The 21,594-nt window shown below is 39.7% G+C and overlaps 1 protein-coding gene and 1 long non-coding RNA gene across 3 annotated transcripts in view; one reads left to right on the forward strand and one right to left on the reverse strand.

The window, feature by feature from the left end:
* Positions 1 to 17,780, reverse strand: part of LOC116802037 — a 31,744-nt gene extending 13,964 nt beyond the window's left edge. Inside the window, exon 1 of the long non-coding RNA XR_004362441.1 lies at positions 17,423 to 17,780. This is a non-coding gene — a long non-coding RNA (uncharacterized LOC116802037). The remainder of the gene's footprint in view (positions 1 to 17,422) is intronic.
* Positions 1 to 20,988, forward strand: part of LOC6617517 — a 57,487-nt gene extending 36,499 nt beyond the window's left edge. For both annotated transcript variants that reach the window (XM_002041797.2, XM_032725013.1), the window contains exons 4-8: positions 13,493 to 13,637; positions 13,973 to 14,110; positions 18,541 to 18,800; positions 18,971 to 19,063; positions 20,422 to 20,988. In XM_002041797.2, the coding sequence (XP_002041833.2) occupies positions 13,493 to 13,637; positions 13,973 to 14,110; positions 18,541 to 18,800; positions 18,971 to 19,063; positions 20,422 to 20,526 (741 nt within the window). In that variant the 3' untranslated portion in view covers positions 20,527 to 20,988. The remainder of the gene's footprint in view (positions 1 to 13,492; positions 13,638 to 13,972; positions 14,111 to 18,540; positions 18,801 to 18,970; positions 19,064 to 20,421) is intronic.
* Positions 20,989 to 21,594: the final 606 nt, after the last annotated feature.

Genomic DNA, 21,594 nt, shown 5'->3' on the forward strand with positions numbered 1-21,594 from the left:
TATCAAATGAAGTTCAAACATGATTGTGTGTGTGTGTTTGCTCGTTGAGCTGAGCATTGTGTGTGGTTTTTTAAGGACACTATTGAGGTTTTTCGGTCAGCACTCCAGTTCATACATACGTTCTATATATGGCATACAAGGTTGCGGTCTAAAAACGGCGCCAACACGATCCACATCGAGCAACTTTTGTTCGATCGAGTTGCGAAAAATCGTCTTCGATTACACGGCCACAGACGAGACCATATATGCATACACTTATATCGCATATATAAATCGGGCAACCACAAACATGAGACATGAGACATGCGAAAGGGGAGTGGGACAATGAGAATCATTTTGTTTTGGCATTGCAAGCTCAATGGGCAATTGATAAGTAGCGCAATATCGATTACACTAGGCAACAAAGGCTAAAGTTACATGAATGAATCAGTCCAATTATGAGTCACAATGAAATGGAAATAAATTAAAGGATATATATTGTAATATTTTTCCATATAACTCATTTATTAACTAATTAACTATTACTATTACAAAATACCTGTAGGTCAGTGTCTAATATTGCTGACTTACCCGTTTTGTTTGGTTTGTTGCATTTGCTGAACTGATTGCTTTTCCTATATATCTGTGCTACTTTGGTGCTTTTTTCTCACTGTTTTTGGTATAGCATTGCATTGAAAATTATGCCACTTAAGATCAATTTACCTTTTAGCTAGAAAAAGAAACAAAGCAAAGAACTGGCCGAAAACAAAAATCCGAGTTAAATTTGTTGTCTGCCGCAGCAGCTGCAAATGTTGTCGGCTGTTGCAACTTGGATAATTGAAATCACTGTTGCAGATGCACTGAGCAAAATGCTTATACTTTATCACAATATACATAACAAATGTTCTTTTAGAGAACACAGACTTCAAATCTTCTAGCTTTTACCCAGGATTTGCCAAGTTTTTTCTTTCAGTGTAGAGTGGTTGTTACTACCATAGTTGTTGCCACATAGTTAAGTTGTTTTGGCCGCGTCGTCGCACTGTCTGACAAAGTTAAAGCAGCAAATCGGTGGTGTATATATGGGGGTGTTTGTCGGCTGGCAGGGGGTGTTGGGTGGTAATGGTAGTAATGCGGTTGGTGGTGGTGGTGCTGGAGTGGCGGAGGAGAGGTAAAATGCAACCTGGCGCATGCCGAGGAGCTCTCTGACCAACCGGGCCGGTTTCAGCGACCATGAGACAACACACAAATGCATAAGACAAACACTAACGCACCCGGACACTTGGACACTCGGACAGCACTTAATGCCGCATCTGGACCAGGTTCGTAGCACCACCGCCGATCACCATCGCCATTCCCCTTGATGCCACCAACCACCAACCAACCAACATGTGCCTGTTGCATTATTTGATTAAAAAGTTTGGCGCCCAGACCGCCGACATCGAGTTTACGTTTGGTTTTATGGCCCTGCCTTTTTCTGCAGTTGGGAAAGTTGAAGGTGTCTCGGAACTTGAGTTGCCTCCATGATCCGATTCCGCTGGCTCCATTTGGGCAATCTTAATGCCGAGCTGTGTCCCCGCGAGTGGGTTTAATTAACCTGATAGGCTGGCATAAAAGCAGATGCATCTACATATCTATCTCTCCCCCTGGGAAGATCGGGCATATATATATATATATATATCTCGGGTGCTGTGGCGAGACATCTGCCACACGAGTGGGCTGGCTGTGGCATTCAGTTTGCCAGTTCAGTGCAAAATTGGGGTCGTCATCTGCAGAGTTGCAATGCGAAGAGATGGCGACAATTATGGCAAGGATTATAGTGTATCCTATGGGTATTTAAATCTTAACAGGAATTTGAACAAGATAGCCACACTTGTAGGGGTAATTAAAACATGAAGCAAGTTAGAAAGATATTTTATGAATAAGTGAAACAAATGTATGTAACATGGAGTAAGGCTGAAGGCTGGCAACAACCCGGTTGGCAGCGCTGTTGAGCAGCAACATGATTGTCGGAAATCGAAGTTATCGACAATCAGTCATCGAAGGAACGATCGCAAGGCAGCAGTGGAGTTGGGTGGAAGTCAGCGTAGCAGGCAGTCGAGTTCTCAGCAGCAGTCGTTCGGTCACAAACTAAGAATACTTTATATAATTACCGCATTTAGAATTAAACTAATAATTAAATTAATAATAATAAACAATCTTACATGGGGGCTCGTCCAGTCCTAAATCGGTTATATGAAGGTGCAGTTGTTTAAAGAAAAAAGACATTGTTGTGTGCGTGGATATAGTCTTTAAAAGTTGTAAAGTTGTGGCTATATCTATTGCATTTAAAGTTGGAAAAATCAGTTGTACAGATTTTGTTTGAACACAAGTCGGTAAAAGTCGGGAAAGCTGCTAGAGAGAACTGATAAAGTTGAAATTGTCGTGTGCGTGGATTTAGTCTTTAAAGTTGTAAAGTTATGGCTACGTCTACTGCATTGAAAGTTGAAAAAATCGGTTGAACTCATACAGACTCAAGTCGTTTTGCTGTTGTGGAATTTAAAACAATTAAATTGCAAAGGTGGTGAAATTCGTTTCTAACGAAAATCAAAATTTGTCTTTTAACCGGTGGCGCCGTCTGCAAAATCGACTACCGTCGCGCCGTTAGAACATTGTCGTTGTTTGCTGGTGTTAGTGCCTTGTCGCGGAATGTTCACACGTACACCACCTACAAATAAAAAACTTAACACCGACCAAATACAAGCAATTCTAGAGAACGAAAGCGAGGACGAAAGCAGAAAAGAAAAGATGAACGAAGAAGATCAAAAGTTGGCGCCTGTAGGAGAAGCAGAGGCAAAGAAGCAGAATAAAGACGCTAGTGCTAAAGTCGAAGAGAAATTTGAACAAATGATGAATACTCTAACCCAGAGCATGTTGGCAAAATCTAAACAAGAGGGGCAAGTAATTATCGCTGCAGAAAAATTTGAAAAAGTTGTAAGTGACTGTGATGGCAAATCAATTCCTATTAAAAAATGGTTTGAAATTTTTGAGAAAAATGCCGAGGCATATGAACTTTCGGAGAAACAAAAATATGTTCAAGCCAGAAGTAAGATGATTGGATCAGCAGAACTTTTCTTAGAATCTGAATGTGTCAGTGGATACACTGAACTCAAAGAGTTACTAATTGAAGAATTTTCAGGCAGCTATAATAGCGCCGTTATTCACAAAAAGTTGCAAGACAGGAAGAAGAAGAGGGAGGAGACTCTACACGACTATTTGTTACAAATGAAGAAAATAGCAGCCTTAGGTGAAGTTGAAACAGTTGCTTTGATAACTCATATCGTAAACGGCCTCGACATTAAAAAGGAGTATAAGGGTGCTATGCTCCGTTGTAAAACTCTTAAGGAATTAAAGCAAGAATTCGAAATCTACGAGAGTCTGAATATTGTTGACAAGCCGAATATTCAACCAAAACCAAAGCAAATTACACAAGGTGTAAAAGCAGATCACTGCTTCAACTGTGGTTCGAGGGAACACAAACGAAAGGATTGTACACTTCCTACCAAATGTTTCAGCTGTAATCAAGAGGGCCATATCTCAAGCAAGTGTCCGGAAAAAGTAAACAGCATGCGCATTCACGTTGATAGTGCACGAACAAAGCCAGTAATCATAAATGGGATTATCATCAACTGTCTGGTGGACACAGGATCAGATGTGACCATAATTAAAGAAGCTATATTCAAGAAGATGAAAGATGTTGATTTAAACCGCACTGCAACAGTATTGCGAGGTTTGGGAAATGCCTCAACACAGCCGATTGGATGCTTCAGAGCATTAATCAAGACCGACCAGGTGGAAGCAAGCCACAACGTTTTAGTCGTCCACGATTCTAAATTCAGTTGCGATGGAATAGTGGGACACGATTTTATCAGCAAGTTTCGTCTTATCTGTAGTGCAGAAGGCTATACTTTTCTTGACCTGGAAGCAGATAAAAAACAAGCGGTTGAGTATTCCCAAATGTTTAATATTTGTGAAGAATCTTCTTTTACAGTTGCACCACAATACCGAGAAGACGTTGAACGCATGATAGAGAGAACATACGAAACACCACCCAAGCAGATAAAGCAATGTCCAGTCGAACTCAAAATTATTCCTGATGGCGTGATTAAACCCTTTCGCCATGGACACACCCGACTATCTGAAGAAGAAGCTATAGCTGTAAAGAAGCAGGTAGAGGAATGGGTCGAGCAGTCAATCGTCCGTAAATCTACATCAAATGTTGCCAGTCGCATAGTCGTTGTCAAGAAAAAGGATGGTACCCTACGCGTTTGCGTGGACTATAGAAAATTGAACACCATGGTTCTGATGGATTGTTTTCCGGTACCCATAATGGAGGAGGTGCTTGAAAAACTGCAGAGTGCCAAATGGTTTACAACCATGGACTTACAGAACGGATTTTTTCATGTGGCCGTAGAAGAAGCCAGCAAGCCGTACACAGCATTTGTTACCCGAGAAGGCTTATTCGAGTTTAACAAAGCGCCCTTTGGTTTTAAGAATTCCCCAGCAGCGTTTATACGGTTCGTTCAATTTATTTTTCAAGAACTAATTAATTCCAATATAATGCAGCTATATATGGATGACATAATTGTATATGCCGCTACCCCAGAAGAATGCATGGAAAAGACGGAAATGGTACTTAAGAGAGCTGCAGAATTTGGTCTAAAAATAAAATGGAAGAAGTGCAACTTTATGCAGAGGCGAATTCATTTCCTGGGACATATTATCGAAGGTGGACAAATATGCCCTGGAAAAGAGAAAACATCAGCAGTGAATTCCTTTGGAACACCTCAGAATGTAAAAGCCGTTCAAGGATTTCTGGGTCTCACAGGATTCTTCAGAAAATTCATACCTGGATACGCCCAAATTGCGAGACCACTGACGGACCTATTAAAAAAAGATGCCATTTTCAACATTGGACCAGTAGAGCAGCAGTCGGTGAATAGGCTGAAAGAGATTCTGGTAAACGAACCAGTATTGAGGATCTACTCACGAGAAGCAGAAACCGAACTTCATACAGATGCCTCTAAGGACGGGTTAGGAGCCGTTTTATTGCAGAAGTTCGAAGGCAGTTTTCACCCAGTCTGCTTTTGGAGCAGAAAAACTACAAAAGCCGAATCAAATCGTCATAGTTACTACCTTGAAGTAAAAGCCGCATACTTAGCTCTGAAAAAGTTCAGACACTATTTATTGGGAGTCCCTTTCAAGCTCGTCACGGACTGTGTCGCATTTAAACAGACAACAAAAAAAGCAGATGTCCCAAGAGAAGTTGGCCCATGGATTCTCTATATGCAGGATTTTAATTTTCAACCCGAACATCGTGCAGGAGAAAGAATGAGACACGTTGATTTTTTAAGCCGCCATCCCCAAGCATGCATGATGATAACATCCGAGTTGACAGCACGTATTAAAAAGTCGCAGCAGAACGATGATTCAATTAGAGCAATCCTGGAAATTCTAAAAGATCGTCTATTCCAACCCTACAAGCTAAAAGGTGGCCTGTTGTATAGTATGGTCAATGGCAATGAACTACTGGTTGTCCCTGCACTAATGGAGAGGGAGGTGATTCAAAGCGCACATGAAGTGGGCCATTTGTCGTTGCAAAAGACGATGCATAGCATACAGCAGCAATTTTTTATTCCTCATTTGGAATACAAGGTAAAAAAGCTAATTTCTAACTGTATAAAATGTATCATCCACAGCAAAAAGTTGGGAAAGCAGGAGGGATATCTAAATTGCATAGATAAAGGAGACGCACCGTTGCACACACTACACATCGATCATTTGGGGCCAATGGATTCATCGGCCAAACAGTATAAATACATTCTGGCAACAGTCGATGCGTTTTCAAAGTTTGTCTGGTTATTCCCAACCAAATCAACCGGACAGGAAGAAGTGGTCAAGAGGCTGACCGACTGGTCAAACATTTTTGGTTTCCCTAAGCGAATTGTTAGCGACAAAGGAACGGCCTTTACGAGTGGTGCGTTCGAACAATTTATGAGCAGCCATAACGTGGAACACGTCTGCACAACTACTGGAGTGGCCAGAGGCAACGGCCAGATAGAACGAGTAAATCGTTTAATTTTGGCAATAATACCAAAGCTGTCTTCAGACGAACCGTCGAAGTGGTACAAATATGTGCCTGAGGTACAAAAGGCGATCAACTGTCACGTGCATTCATCACTGAAGCTGTCACCATTTGAGGTCATGTTTGGCACCAAGATGTACACCCGAGTTGAGGATCGGTTACTGGAACTGCTCCAAGAAGAAGTGGTCTGTCAATTCAACGAGGACCGCTATGAGATGAGACAGCTGGTAAAACGCAACATCGAGCAGGCGCAGAAGGACTACAAGCGCAATTACGACAAAAAGCGCCGAGCTGAATACAAATACAAAGCAGGTGATCTGGTTGCAATTAAAAGGACCCAATTTGTAGCTGGCCGCAAGATGGCAAGCGGGTATTTAGGTCCATACGAAGTCACAGGAGTCAAAGACAATGGCAGATATGACGTTAAAAAAGCAGCAAACGTCGAAGGACCCAATGTCACATCCACCAGCTGTGACAACATGAAGTTGTGGAAGTACATAGCCGAAAATGCAGACCTATTGTCATCCGGGTCGGATGATGATGATCAGGAGGGCCGAATGTAACATGGAGTAAGGCTGAAGGCTGGCAACAACCCGGTTGGCAGCGCTGTTGAGCAGCAACATGATTGTCGGAAATCGAAGTTATCGACAATCAGTCATCGAAGGAACGATCGCAAGGCAGCAGTGGAGTTGGGTGGAAGTCAGCGTAGCAGGCAGTCGAGTTCTCAGCAGCAGTCGTTCGGTCACAAACTAAGAATACTTTATATAATTACCGCATTTAGAATTAAACTAATAATTAAATTAATAATAATAAACAATCTTACATGTATATGCTACATTGCGTTTCATTAAATATATAGTAAATCAAAATATTTGTAAACAGGATTATTACCTCTAAATTAGTTTAAATGGAACTGTTGCATTTGAACTAGTTTAATTTGAAATGCATGCTACTAACTCCACGACCGCAGGTGTACTTTTGCGGCAGCGAGAGTGAGACGGCTGTCATCGCAGTCGTTGCATGTGTAATTTGCGGAATTTTTAATTATGACACAGAGCACAACAGCACGAAACAGACAGACAGACAGATAGAGATACGGATCCAAATCCGAAAGGTAGAAGCACCGGGCGTATTGGGAATGGGGATGGGGATTGGGAATGGGCAAGATGGGGATGTGTGTGTTTGTGGATTGCAGGTTAATCTGCCGTGTTGCATGTTGCATTTGCCAGTTGGCAACTTATCTAACTGTCAAGCGGGTCTCCCAAAGTCGCCTTAAGCTCCATGTCGTTGCTGCTCCCTGGCTCCATGGCTCCCTGGCTCCCAAATGCCAAATCAATGTGTCGTGGCAGCAAAAGCACGGAAGGCAGCGTTTGGGTTAAGGCAGCAAAGAGGGTTAAGGCTTACAGATATTGCCGGATTAGATGCGGTGTGGCATTCATTACTGAAGCAATCGGAGCAGAGAAAGCTCAGCTTCAAGTGCTGAATTATTGTTGCACTGTTTTTTTTACCAACTCGCTCATGATTTTAAAATAGATCAATTCAAAGCAACAGCTAAAGTTGTCCAATTTAAAGCTGTGTAAAAAAATCACAGTATCAATTGAAATGTTCACTTTGAAATGCAGTTTATAGCCTGTATTTTTAGTTGAATACATACGCAATCGTTTGAGTGTCAATAAATATGCATTTGTTAACATTTGCTGCTATTTATTTGCATTACTTTGCTAGTGAAACTCTTTAAATTCATTTCGCAAATTTAAATGGAACCAGTTAATGTTTGCAAATGCGAAATTTAAATATTGAAAACCCATAAATGTGTGTTCTGCATATTTTCTATATACAGTCATGGTCAAAATTATTTTCACAAAGTGCATTTGAGTGAAATGTGAAAAGTGAAAATACTTTTGACCACCTCTGTATATCCATTTCCCATATTTCACATTATTTTACACACTTTATAGTATTTTTTGACCATTTCTATTTTTAGACAATTTCCCTTTGCCACTCGCCGCCATTGATGTGTGTCTGTCTGTCTGTCTGTCAATGACAATTCAATGTGGTTGCCGCGTGCGGCTTTTATAGCACAGTATTAGTGTGCGAGAGTTGCAGTTGCACTTGCGACTCGTGAATGCATTTTGGCCATTGATTGAAATTGACCAATTCGCTGTGGTGGCGCAGCAGCCACAGTCGCAGCAGACTAACATTTTTGCATTTTTCGATTTTTCCACGTTGGTTTTTTGAACGTAGAAAAGCTTTTCCAATTTGTTGACAATGACAACAAAGAAAGTGACATCAATGTCAGCTGCAGTTGTCTGTCACCCTTTCCGCCCGAATTTTCAATCATATTTTTTTTGTTTTCACTTTGTGCAACCTGTGCAGACTCCGTTTTTGAGCCGCCAAAATCAAACAAACAAAATCGGCGAAACTGAACAGAGAGCCGGCAAACAATGAAACGAAACAATGCACTCAATGCACCTGGCAACAAGTAAACTTCGTTCGGCGGATGTAGTGTTCTACTCGCTGTCCGAGATCGTTTTTTATGCATTTATTAATTGCGAACGTCCGCAAAGCCAATTAACTTGGCCAAGGACCATTTTCATTTTCGCTGCATACTCTCGGGCAGCTGGGGAAAAATAAAAGGGAAGTGCAACGAGATAAATGCGAAATGGTTTACCTGCAGTAAAATGGTGGAATAGTTCGCGGCAACGTAGCGTATGAGTAATGCGGCTAACTGGAGTTCACTAGTGATTTACATTACACTCATAAGTGTATTTATTACGTATTGGTTAAAGAAAAATGTTATGTTGCAGTTATTAGACTTAAAAAACGGACTGTTCTTGTGATTCTTTTTGGAATTGTAATCAATTTAACACTTTAATAACTACTTAAGCTTACCAATACTTGCATACCTATTTTCATTATTGGCCACAACCGGAAATAATTGTGTAATTTTATTATTATTTCTCACTCTTTCCATTTTCCACCCTCTGACTTTTTGGCCAGAAATAGAAACTAATTTCGTGTCCATTTTGGAGTGCAGAATTTGGTTCGCTGAAATTGTTGCACTGCTGGTTTAGTTTCGGTATTTGCGGTTGTACTTTTAGTGGTAACCGCGGCCACGCCCATCGCTCTCAATTTCCGCCCCTTTTGTACCCCGTTTTTTGAGGCAATAAGTGGAATGCCATTAAATAGACCGCAATTTTATTAGTTTCTGCTGCTGTTGAATCAAAACAAAGGGGGGGTAAAAAAAAGAACGAGGTTACCAATAAACTTGCAGGCATAGTAATTTTCATAAGATCTAGCATTACGATCCCATTAGAATTTTAAAAACACGAACAGCACGAAATTGGGTATTTCGGTTTTGGTTTACGACGTAAATACGAACAAGTAGCAAGAAACAAGAACGTAAACTATTTCAAAAACATCATCTGTCAAAAGCTTGCGAAATGGGTTAATATTTTTGAGTGAGACAAAATGGAAATACATAAAATACACTTTATGTTTCAAAATTTTTACGAACCGCAACTCAATTGTGATTTTTATTTCACTTTAAATTGAAAGAAATTTCCACGCAATTGAGTGTGACAATAATTTTGAATTTACACACGTGTATATATTTATGAATTTCAATTTGAATATTTTCTATAAATAATAATTCCATCAATTTCAATTGAATTTTCTTCCTCTGCCAGCAGCTGGTTCCCCCCGCCCCCCGTCCCACGCACACATTTTCGTAATATATTTAACAAAAAAGTTTAGTCCCATGTGAGTTTTTTCTGGAGGGGAAGTTTAGAAAAGTGGGCTGCAGAGCGCTTAGCAGCATCTCCACTGGCTATTGATTCAATTTGCCAAACATGAGTTTATGGGTCTCGCATGCCTCTGTCTCTGTCTAAGCTAGCATAGCTATCTCTTTTTATTTGTTAAAACATGTAAATTACGATTCATGCGGCGGTTGTCAACAGTTTGTGTTTTTTTTTTTTAATATTTCCTTTTTTTTTGCCTCTTGTTAGAATCAAGGAGAAATCCCACGTATTTCTGCTTTATTTCTTTGCTTCGAATATATTTCAGCTGTTTTCACTTCGTATGCATAGAAACTTTGACCCATTTTTCAAGTTTACTGCCCGCCACCACCCACTCACTAAAGTGGCCTTGTCCTTGTGTTTTAAGCATGATTTACATGCTGGCCAAAACAAAAACTTTTAATGGCCAAGAGTGGCAGGATGACAACACGAATGTCGGCCGAATGGTTACAAGTTGGCCAACATTAATGCATACTATTGTTTGTGTAAATTTATTGATTGTTACAAGGTTTTTAATATATTGCTTTATTTATGATATTATGTAATGTAATGAATATGAATTAGAAAATGTAATTAACTTTCTTCTCTAACTATACTTTTATAGTTTTGCGAGCATATTTCCATTGTCTGGTAATACTCTTACATTTATATTATTTGCTTTTTCGTGCTTAACTTTGTGTTGAAGTAACTTTTTGAATAAAAACACCCAACTTTCAGTTGATGGCTAGTAGAACTTCTCGCATGCTCTCTAGTTCTGATTTATTTAATCCTCATTGTTGCTGCAATTGCCACTCTCTAACGTTAAAGTTAAGTTTCTTGTCTCTGCAGGAGATTTTCCTTATATATTATTTCCCTATGTATATATATATATATATATATATATAGCAGGCGGGCTAAAAAAGTTTTTCGGCTAAGGAAAAAATTATTATTTACATTGCTAACCCGCTGTGAGAGGCAGCCAATATTTTTCCAACAATTATTAGACTCAACTTGAGGTCGCCACGGGACATGGCCAACGTAAAAAGAAATCGAAAGTCAAGGGTTAAGGCGACAAACTTTAAGCGGAAAAAAAAGTGCTGGAACCATTTGGAAATAAAATTATAAGTACATAAGTATTTTCAGCAACTAGGAGCGATCGCCGAATGAAATTATAAAAAAGTTGCATATTTACGATGACCGAAAAGACCCAGGAGTAGATGTAGAAGTTTTCGGCAGCCCCAGGAAGTGGGTTTTGACATGACCGGCCCTCAACGTTTTTCGGGCGGTTTATTTGGTTTAAGACGACGCACATGGCAAAGTTTCCTTCTTTTGGCTGCGAGCAAAGTTGCTGTCAAGAGGAGAAACTTGGCTTTGACTTTTGGTTTTATGTACCAAAAATGGCCAAAAAATAAAGGAATTATTTTTAGTCAGCTTAAGGAGGAAGTTAAGTGAAATAGAGCCGGAGACAGACGTTTTAATTTAATTTGAAAGGGGGCCTTAGTCCACTATGGGCCTTATTTTTTATATTCACATATATATGTTTATATGTATATATATTTATATATATATATATGTATAATGCGCCCGAAAAAGTTTGAGGACAGGCGAGAAATTGTGACCATAATGAAAATGGTTAGGCAAATTAGTCAAATATAATGGCAGTTGTTTGTTCTTTAAAGGTTAATGGCCAGATTTAGTGATTGTTGAACAATTCTTTTCAATTTCGCTGAAAGGTCGAACCTTTTTGGCCTTAATGCTGCTCTCGATTGTGTGTGTGTATTTTTGTTTGACCTCTCGACATATTCCAACCCCACCCACATTCCAGCCCAACTTTAAGTTTCACTTTCGTGTGCTTGCTTGCTGCGATATTATCGCCTAACAAGCGGAAAATGGCAAGCGAAGGATGGAAAAGTGTGGAGACGCGTGGAAAACGGGGCGGCGAAGGAAGGAGGAAGGAAGGACCTTCTCAAGTTGACAACAACAAAACGCAGAGCAATTTAGATATTGATTTAGATAGCGTCTGGCAAATATGTTTTGCCACTTGAACGAGAACAATATTGGGAAAACAGCAAGGTACAGCACATACTTACGCTTCTGCCGGATTTTCCACCCCCCCATCGATAAGTTAATTAGTAATTGGTAATTGTGCCATGATTGATGCGCAACCATTTTGTATTAGTAAGTGCTCTTCTATTAGCAGCCAATATTAACCCATTAACAAGCAATCGAAGTGCAGAGCTAAGCCTTTAAACGCAAAACCAATATAAGCCAATCTTAAAATACCAAACGTCACTTCAATTATTTATAATGTATTATCGTCGTGCTTGTTGGCTATCAACAATGTTAAATACATGATTAAATTAGTGAAAAAAATTAAGTGCCATTTTGCAAATTGTGAAGCGGAAAAGTTTAAAAGGTATTTAGGGTGTATTAGTTGGAAGGAAGTTCAATGAAGCTATTATATAAATTATAAATTATAAATAATATAAATTAATAATTGTTTATAACACTTTTATATTTGAAGCCAAAATCACATGTTGTTTAATGAATATATTCGCTGAGTTATGTTTATTAAATATGTACTAAAAGGTACTTTGAAGTCGATTGTTTTTATTAAAAAGAAAGCTTGCATTATTAATTCCATTGGTCATAAACCGATTTGATTTAATCAACAACAAAAAGCAAATAGTAATAATTGCAAACGGTTCTGTTGCTCATAAATTAAATTGTTAAATTGTTGTTAAAAAACGCTGTACACTGTATTTGCCCTTTCTCTGCTCAGTGAATAAATCAAACATACAGAACTCTGTTAATGCAATAATTGCCGGCAATGAAAAAAAAAACTGAACAGTAAATTGAGTAGCAATAAAAGGATATTTAATGGGTATTTTTCCAAAGAGCGAACTAAATAAGCGCATGTAAGGTGAAGTAAAGAAATAAATAGAAACAATATTTAGAGTAATTTAAATAGAAAGTAATCGGTAGTTCAAATTAAAGGAGACTATAACATTTGAAGCCAAAAAGTCGCGATGAAAATGCAAGTGGAGACGGTGGCGTATACGCAATGTTACCTCAATGCGGCTGAAATCAACAAAATGTCTTCTATTCCGATGTTGCACCATTGCCAGCTATTTTTATTCGTCTGTCAGTCATTCTCTCTTCTCTTTCCTCCTTTTCTGCCCCCTCTTTATCTGGCACTTTCTTCTCCCAGAAGAGCAGCTGCTGTCTTCTTGACTAATTTATATGTGCATATTAAATTAGTCGGGCGAGGCAAAAGTGTCGCGCTAGGCATTAGTTTACACCCTCCTTCAACCCTCCAGCTCCAAATGGCTAACACCTATACGACCCACACACACACACACACACAGCTGTTTCAATCTGTTGGCTTTCATTATTTAATTGCCACTCTTGGTAAATTTGTACGGCACACGAGGCGTATGCGCAATGCGGCTGGGAAATAATCAAATTTTGATGGAAATCTAAATGCATCCGAGTGAAATGTAGGCAGTTCTCTTCAATCTGCTCTTAAATACCATGTATATTTAAGTGATTATATCAGCCTAAAATGTGTATTTAAATGTGTTTCCCCTTTTTCGTACATTTTTTGTTTTTGTAGCAACAATCGCTGAGCGACACAAGTGCCGCCAGCAGTGGCAAGGGCTCCAAATTCTTATTGCGTAAGCGTAAATCAAAGAAGACAACCGCAGCAGCCGCAGCAACAACTGAGGCCGCAACAACGGCCAAAAAGGCTGACAAAAAGGGTAAGTGGGTTGCAAACTTAAGAATCTGCCAACGAGCTGAATAAAATTTCGTTAACTTCTCATTGCTAGTTGACTAAAAACTATGTAACTTTTATTCTTATAAACAAAATTAATTCTAAAAAGAACACTTCTTTTTGGCAATTCAATGATTATAATACACAAATTTAGAATAATCCCAAAAGTATGCAACAATTTGAACTCCAGAAGTGGATGTATCATTTAAACTAAAGAAGAGATTTTAATCGCATATCGTTGATAGAGAAGTGTCATGTTTTGATTAAATTATTCAAATTAATTAATAAATTAATCTGAATTATTTATTACTTCACCCACAGCTATTGGCCAGCCACAGCCTTCGATCAAGTGCGTCGTGGTGGGCGACGGAGCCGTGGGCAAGACGAATCTGATACGATCGTATCTGGAGAATCGCTTCAATCCGGAGCACATACCCACGGCATCAGACATTTATAATGGTGAGTTTTCAGCAGGTGTGGGGGGAGTCGCGTTGACGGCGTTCTTCAACAGGTTACTCGATTCAAAAGGACCGCCATAACTTATAGCCACGCCTCTTTCTTTTTTTTTTATGGCGCAACCTTTGCGGCCTTGATTTCGATTAACGGAGACTCAAGAATTCGGCTGGGATTGGGCTCTTGCGCCCGCTGCTCGGCACGTATATGAATTTTTCATTCTGTTGAAAACCAATTTGTGAAATCTTTACCGAACTTTCCGTTTTCCGTGTGAAGGATGTGCCAACTGGATGGGCGGATGTTGGATCTGAATTTTCTGGCTGAGAGGTTACAGTTTTTCCGAAGCCGACTTTCACTGCTTCCGCATTTGGCTAGTGTGTGTGTGCGAGTATGTGTGTGTGTTTTGTGCTATTCACGAATTTTAATGAACGGAAAATTGAAATTTGCGGTTATTCAAACAGAAGCAAACAGAATCGATGAGAACTTGACTTTGTTTTTTTTTTCTGCCTCTTTCCATGTGCAATTGATTGAATTATGCTTAGCCCTTAGCTGATTCAACCCCCGTTACCCAGTTTCCCCCCTTGGTCCTTAACCCTTAATCATCGTGTCTGGCACTAGAGACTGCCGGCAGCCAGTTTAACCCCTCACCGGGCGCCTGGGGGCTGATTTTAATAAAATTTTGCATGAATTTGCACTTCTCAGCACGCTCGCTGGTTTCGGGAGCCAAAAATTGTGTTGCCTGCCAGTCAGTCAGTCAGAATGTTGGTGTTGTGTCCGTGTGTGTGAGTGTGTGTGCTTGTGTGAAGAGGAGGAGGATGAGTCCTGGCCAAATTCGCCCTGAAGATAATCGTGGAATAATTCAACAGATTCAACTAGGTGTAGTAAAGCGCGTTGCAGGCAAGTTGGGTGTTTTTTTAGTTGGGCTTTTGGCCAAATTTGTGCATCACTTTTTAAGCGCTTTTAAAGAATATTTGAAGCTGGTGTCTTCATAGGAATCTATGCTTAATTATGAAATGGATTATTCGAGGGACCAACTTAGAAATAGAAAGCTATTTAGTTTTAAATATATCCACCTTTTTTAGTGTTAGAAAAAGATAAAAGTCTGCTCAACCATTGCAGTTTTGCCTGTCCTGCTAATTGAATAGCATTTTTTGAGTTGAGGGAAATTGAAAGGATTGCGGCTTTATTTTTTGCGTGTTCAGATGGGAATAGAAACATTTTATTTAGACAGAAAATGCCAGAGATATCATTTGCTTACCAGTTTTTTTTGTTTTTTTTTTTTTTGGATTTAGCCAGGGGTCGCCTACACCAGCTGCTTTTGTCCCGCTGTCGTTTGTTAGGAATGAAATTACGCATACGCCGCGTGTCCCGCACATTTTCAGCCAGGCTTTTAGCAACAATTGACCCCAGTCTGTGAATGCCAGGCATAGCTTGCTCTCAACTTTTCGTGGAATTTTGCCCTCCCTTTTGCCGCTTTTCCTGCCAGTTCTCCGCCGTTTTCCACTTGTGCTGCCATCTTTTTTATTCTTTTCTTGCAAATTTTGCTTGGGGCCAAGACTTTGGCATAGTTCGGCCATTAGGCATAAGTTTGGGAATATAATTAAGGCAGGAGCTTGGCTAATTGACTTGCACTAAGTGCGTCAAATTGTTGAATTTATTACACAATCCGCATTTTATTATAGACACAGGATGACTTGATCGCTAATTGACTGAGTGATTGTGCAATATACGTATGTATATTTGTATATGCCTCAATCTGCGACTCAATTAGGTGTCAATAAGCTTGACTCAGCAGGAAAGAAGCGGCAAAAAGGCAGCTGAGCTGACTTTCTTTCTTCTCGCAATTACACAATTGCACACACACTTGCGCACTAACACACAACCACACATGTTGTGGGTGTGGGGGTTTGGGGGTATGGGGGTATGGGGGTATGGCTTTTCCTTAACCGCTAACGATGTTCGCCTTTTGTCCCGACCTTCGTCATTGTCTGACTCTCCTTGCCAACGCACGCCCCCCACCCCCCCTCAAGGATTCTCTTAGGGAATCGCTTCTGCTCACTTCACCTCACTTCACTTCAGTTGAGTTCACTGTTTTTGTTCTCGTTCGCGTAAAGTGATTTTCAGCTGAGCTGGCAAACAATTTCCCTTTTGTGAAAAGGAAAAGGGAATGGCATTGAATGCGCCCTGTGTACTCGTATTCCATTGATTTCCACTTTTACACTTTTTGGCAGCTGAAATGGCCAAGAAATATACGGGTAACTAATAAAGCAACAATGAAGATGGTACAAGGAAATTGCACAATGAAACGAGAGAAAAGTGATTGGGAATTTTACTTATATTTCGGACAGTCGAAATGGGCACACCAAACATAAGAGGATTTGGTAAGAGACGAGGCCTGCAAAGAACCAGTAGGGATTTGTATAGCATTCTTCAAAAATAAATGTAATTATTATGCAGCAGACTACATAATTCTAGAAACGAAGCAGCAAAGTACAGAACTAGCGAAAATTCATCTCTTGAATGTTGCAAGTCCCAGGGATCGCCACAAAAATGTGCTCAAATGAAATGGGTTGCACGTTTTTTTTTACTGAGCTCCATTAAACCGAAAGTGGTATGAGTTTTAGGCCCAGAGATGAAGTCACATCAACTTCAGGCTTTTCGTTCCCCCCAAAATGTATTCATGAATATCATACGTTGCTCAAATTAAATTTATTTTACATGAGCCATGGGTCTGGCGACCTTCGCTGCTGCACCTGCTGAAAACCTACAAACCGACTACCTGCAACCTGCAGCCTGCTCCTACTACGTGCTGCATGTTGCATGCTGCATGCGGCTGGCTGATTAAAAATCCCCGAGCAGCGAAGCTGGGCAACTTTATTTACTCAGGCCAAACAGCCAGTGGAGGAGGATCAGAAGGCGGGAAAGGAGCAGGGCTCACAGAATGAAAGGTTGCCATGATTAACTTTTAGATAGGACATGGTCACAGTCCAGGGGTTGTTGCACGTAGAATGTAGAATGCTGGTTATTGGCTGTTGGCTGCGAGGTCAAATCTGCTTCGCGGGGCATGCAAAAAACAAACCAAGCTAAAACGAAGCCTCAGCACACTACAAACAATTTCGGGGCAATTGTGAGAGAATTAGTCAATCAATGTGAGCAAAAACATTGTAATCTAGTGAATTTTTAAATACTGCTGCACTCCAAGTTAATTTTTTAAATCTTTAGGTCACTGAATGCTTTAGTAACTTAATAGTAAAATATATCATAGTGAAGCTTCTTCTAGTTTTTTGCCAGTGTAAAATCTCTATAAACAGCGCTTACCCTTCGTCACTCTCCTGAGCATCATTCAAATCATTTTCGCCTGCGTTTAAATATGAATGTTCTTTGCACACATGGGAGGTGGCGGTAAAGTGGGTGGAAAATGGCAGGAGTTTCCCAGCACAGCGCTTTACTAATTCACTTGCTAGCTTGTGAACCTGCATTGTCGATGCTCGGCGCCCTCACTTTCCCATTTTCATTTCCCCAGACGCCTTTCCAGCTTAGTTCCAGTGGTGGTGGCAGAAATGACATCAATGCAATGTTGGACGTAATTAAACAGATGTTATTACTGAGCGGTGAAAAGCGGTATATGTATGTGCTGAAAAACAAATGTTTATTAACTGGTGATGGATGCAAAATGCTCAGTTTGATTGATTTATAAGTAACTATAAAAAACATTAGTAAGTCAATGTGTAACATATGCTTCACAGATATGTTAGGGAGTTTGAAATACATCAGAAGGAAATAATCCTTTTTATATTACCAACAAAATTCTCAACTTGAAACTTGAAAACGGCTAGTTCCATTTATTATAGTTTTATAATTTAATTTAAGCCAAGAAATGCGAATGGAGAACTGAATGAATTGCCAAATTTGCAGGCATCCACAACTTTCCCACTACGTCTGTGAGTCTGTGCTTTCTTTTTTTTATTTAAACTATCTGTGTGAGTCAAAGTGCTACCTGTGTCGTGTCACTGTGTGTGTCCACTACTGTGGTTGTGTGCGTGTGTGTATGGGTGAGTGGGTGTTTGAGTGTGCGATGTGCTATGCCAAAAATTTGCACTTGCGTGGAGGGGACAACAAAAGGATTGGGTAAAGCATTTTAAATTAAATTAAATTAAATTCCAACAGCAAAATGCAATCACAAAGTGCGAGAAGAGAAAGGGCGACGCCGAGTGAGAGTAATTTACATATTTTGCAATTAAATTGCATCTGAAATCAGGCCAAAGTGAATCCACGCACCACGCACTCACAAATCAATTGATTGATTCTTTTGTAAATGCAATCGAAATGGTATAATATTGCATACAATGTGTGAGGTGAACGCAAAGCATTTTGCATTGATAACTATTAGTACGAATTATCAAAGATATTCTCTTGCCATTGTATAATTATTACAGCCGATGTCAACGTTAACGAGAGTCCGGTGCACCTGACCATTTGTGATACCGCTGGCCAGGACACCTTGGATCCGCTGCGGGAGCTCTGCTATCCGGACAGCGATGTTTTCCTGCTCTGCTTTTCGGTGGTGAAACCGGAAACATTTCGGGCCATCAAGGCCAAATGGGCACCGAAATTCGCCAAGACCAAGGCCGCCCTGATTTTGGTTGGCACCCAGGCCGATCTTCGCACCAGTCCCAATGTCCTCAACAAACTGCAGGTGAGTCGATGTTATGAACACTGATTTATTAATGCTTCTGCTGCCCGAGGGTGACTGAATCATTATTTATCTGGCTGCTGATTCAAATATTTATGAAATTCTGATTTGATTTCATCTGGCCCGGGAGCTGCTAACTTGATTTTCTTTTTCCGCATCCCTTTTTCCTGCAGACAAATGGCGAGGAAGCAATTTCATATGCAGACGCCTGGGATTTGGCAACAACAATTGGCGCAAAATACATTGAGACTTCGTCAGCCACACAGGTGAGTTGGTTAGATAGTAAGCAGCCGAAGGAAAACGCGGAAAATCGTAACGAAATATATCATAAAAAAAGGAAATATGATAAAATGAGGAATGCAAAGAGTACGTCATATTAATTAAAGGCAAAAGGCAGACAAGTCATTGCTCCGCGACTCCGACTTCAATGCGGTTGAGTCGTGTAAACACTTAAAAAAAAGTAAAGTATGGAATAATAGATACTCTCGAAAGAGGAAAGAAATCATAAATGTTTTTAAAATTTGATTCAACGAAAATAGAGCAAATAAATCTTCTAAACTTTTATAGTAGCCAACAGTTGATAATTTTACAACTAAAGAATTTTATTTAAACGTAACTCCATTAAGGAGTATACCCTAATGACTGCAAAGGATAATCCGGCGGGAGAAGCCTCCTGGCAAAAGGAAAAGAAAAAAAAAAGAAACACCGCCTGGCTAAATTCCGCAGGCAAAAGGAGGCGTCCTCCTGTGGGACGCAGTTCGTCCTGCTCCTGGTCGGTTTTCATCCTTTTGAGTCGCCTTGTCACACGGCACAAACACACAGACACACAATAATCATAATTGTGCGGTTGTTAAGGGGGTGAGAGAGGAAAAGGAGAAGGTTCGGGGGAATCCCCTTGTTTGCCCCAACACTTCCGACTGAATGCAGTCGCTCCTGTCAGCCGTGCATTGCACTCTGCGTGGATTTCCCCGAAGGTAACAGCTTCTGCCACGCCCTTTCTGGTAACACAACGCCCACCGAGGGGGGGGGGGGTGGTGTGTGGAGAAAGGGGAAGGATTCACAAAAGAAGGCGACAACGAAGATGAAGCGATTGCAACAAATTATAAAGCACTTGCCACCTCCCACCAGATGAGTATGGCGATAACGATGATGATGATGATGTCGACGATGATGGTGACAATTTGTTGTGCCAAGTGCCTCGCTAGTTGCTGCAAAATAAGACAGCATAGTATATATATATATATAGTATATATATATATATACTATATATATATATATATATATATATATTATATATATAAAAAGCCACGATTAAGTTGCAAAGCCGTCGGCGGGAAGAACTGTTTCAAATCAGGAAAATAAGCCGATCCTGAGAGGAACAGAAATAGAGATATGTGATTAACTAATAATTAGCAAATAAGTAAGAGCAGAGGTAGTTTTCAAATAAACAAACCAATTAATGACAAAGAGTTAGTTAATTTAGCGAAATGTATTTTATTTGCAACACATCCAGCCAGACAATAGAATTAATTAGTGAAGCAAAAAATGAAGCAGAGAACTTTATTTGCGTGGCTTTATTGATTTAATTAAGCAGTGATTAATAACCATATTATTTCGTTCGCAGGACAAAGTCAAGGATGTGTTTGACACAGCCATTTGGGAAGGCCTTGTGCCCACCGCCCTGCCGCCCACACCCTCGTTTTGGAGGAAACTGTTCTGCCTGGCCTGAAACTCGATTGAAACTCAACTCAACAGCACGATCTATTAACTTTTTTTGATTCGCTTCATTTAACTAGTATTTATAGTAAAGAGTTTTTATTAAGAGATTTTCGTTTAGCAGTGCTTGCACACAGACTGATCTACACATAAACTAAAATAATCTACTTATAAACAATCTACTTTATAAACTTATAAACAAAAAGAAATAATATTTAATGCCGAAACGAAGATGTTTTCATTATAGATTTTAAACTCTTACTCGTAATTATGTTCGTGGTTTTCTCTCATTATTATTCCTTTTTTTTTGCTTAATTATAGCCTTACACTATTTTAAACCTATTATCGCCCGGAATCCACAACTATGTTATATCATTCCATCCATGTTTAAGCATTACGTTTTAAGCAAATATTACAAATATTATATAACGAAGGCAGCATTAAATACAGAATCGAAACATATTCATCCAACAGACTTCGCACTGTTTTTTAAATAATGCGGCATTAGGCCATAAGTGCTGGCAAAAAGAATAATAATAATAACACGAAGGGCGCTACGAGGGGTCGGATTCGAGAGCAGAGTCAACAAAAACAACATTAGCGTTTCAGCGAACTCCTGATTCTCGACTCTTCCAAGTAAACACACACACACAGAGACAAACACACACACCTACAAGGGCACACTCACATGCAGGAGCATCTGGATGAAAAGTTGATGGGAAAACTGAAGGAAAAACATGTGAAGTTTGCATACCACGTATGGCGACATGGGAAAAACTATAGAAGTTACAAGAGACCATTTGGGAAATTGAAATATTTATTTTAAATATATGAAAAGGTAAAGTATTAAATGGAATTACAAGAATGCACGCTAGCAAAAATCTATAATAAGGAAAATATACTATTTTACATAAAATATATATGTAATATAAACAAAAATCCAATTAGAAACCGAAAAAAAGTCTTCAAATTGCAAGCAATAAATGCATAAATTCAGCATAAAAGTAGGCAACAATTTCTTTAAAAATAAAGATTCTACACCTTTTTCTGTGCTCTTTCTACTTTTCCCGCTGATGCTGAT

Source organism: Drosophila sechellia, chromosome X, assembly GCF_004382195.2.
Source record: "Drosophila sechellia strain sech25 chromosome X, ASM438219v1, whole genome shotgun sequence".
NCBI lineage: Eukaryota > Metazoa > Arthropoda > Insecta > Diptera > Drosophilidae > Drosophila > Drosophila sechellia.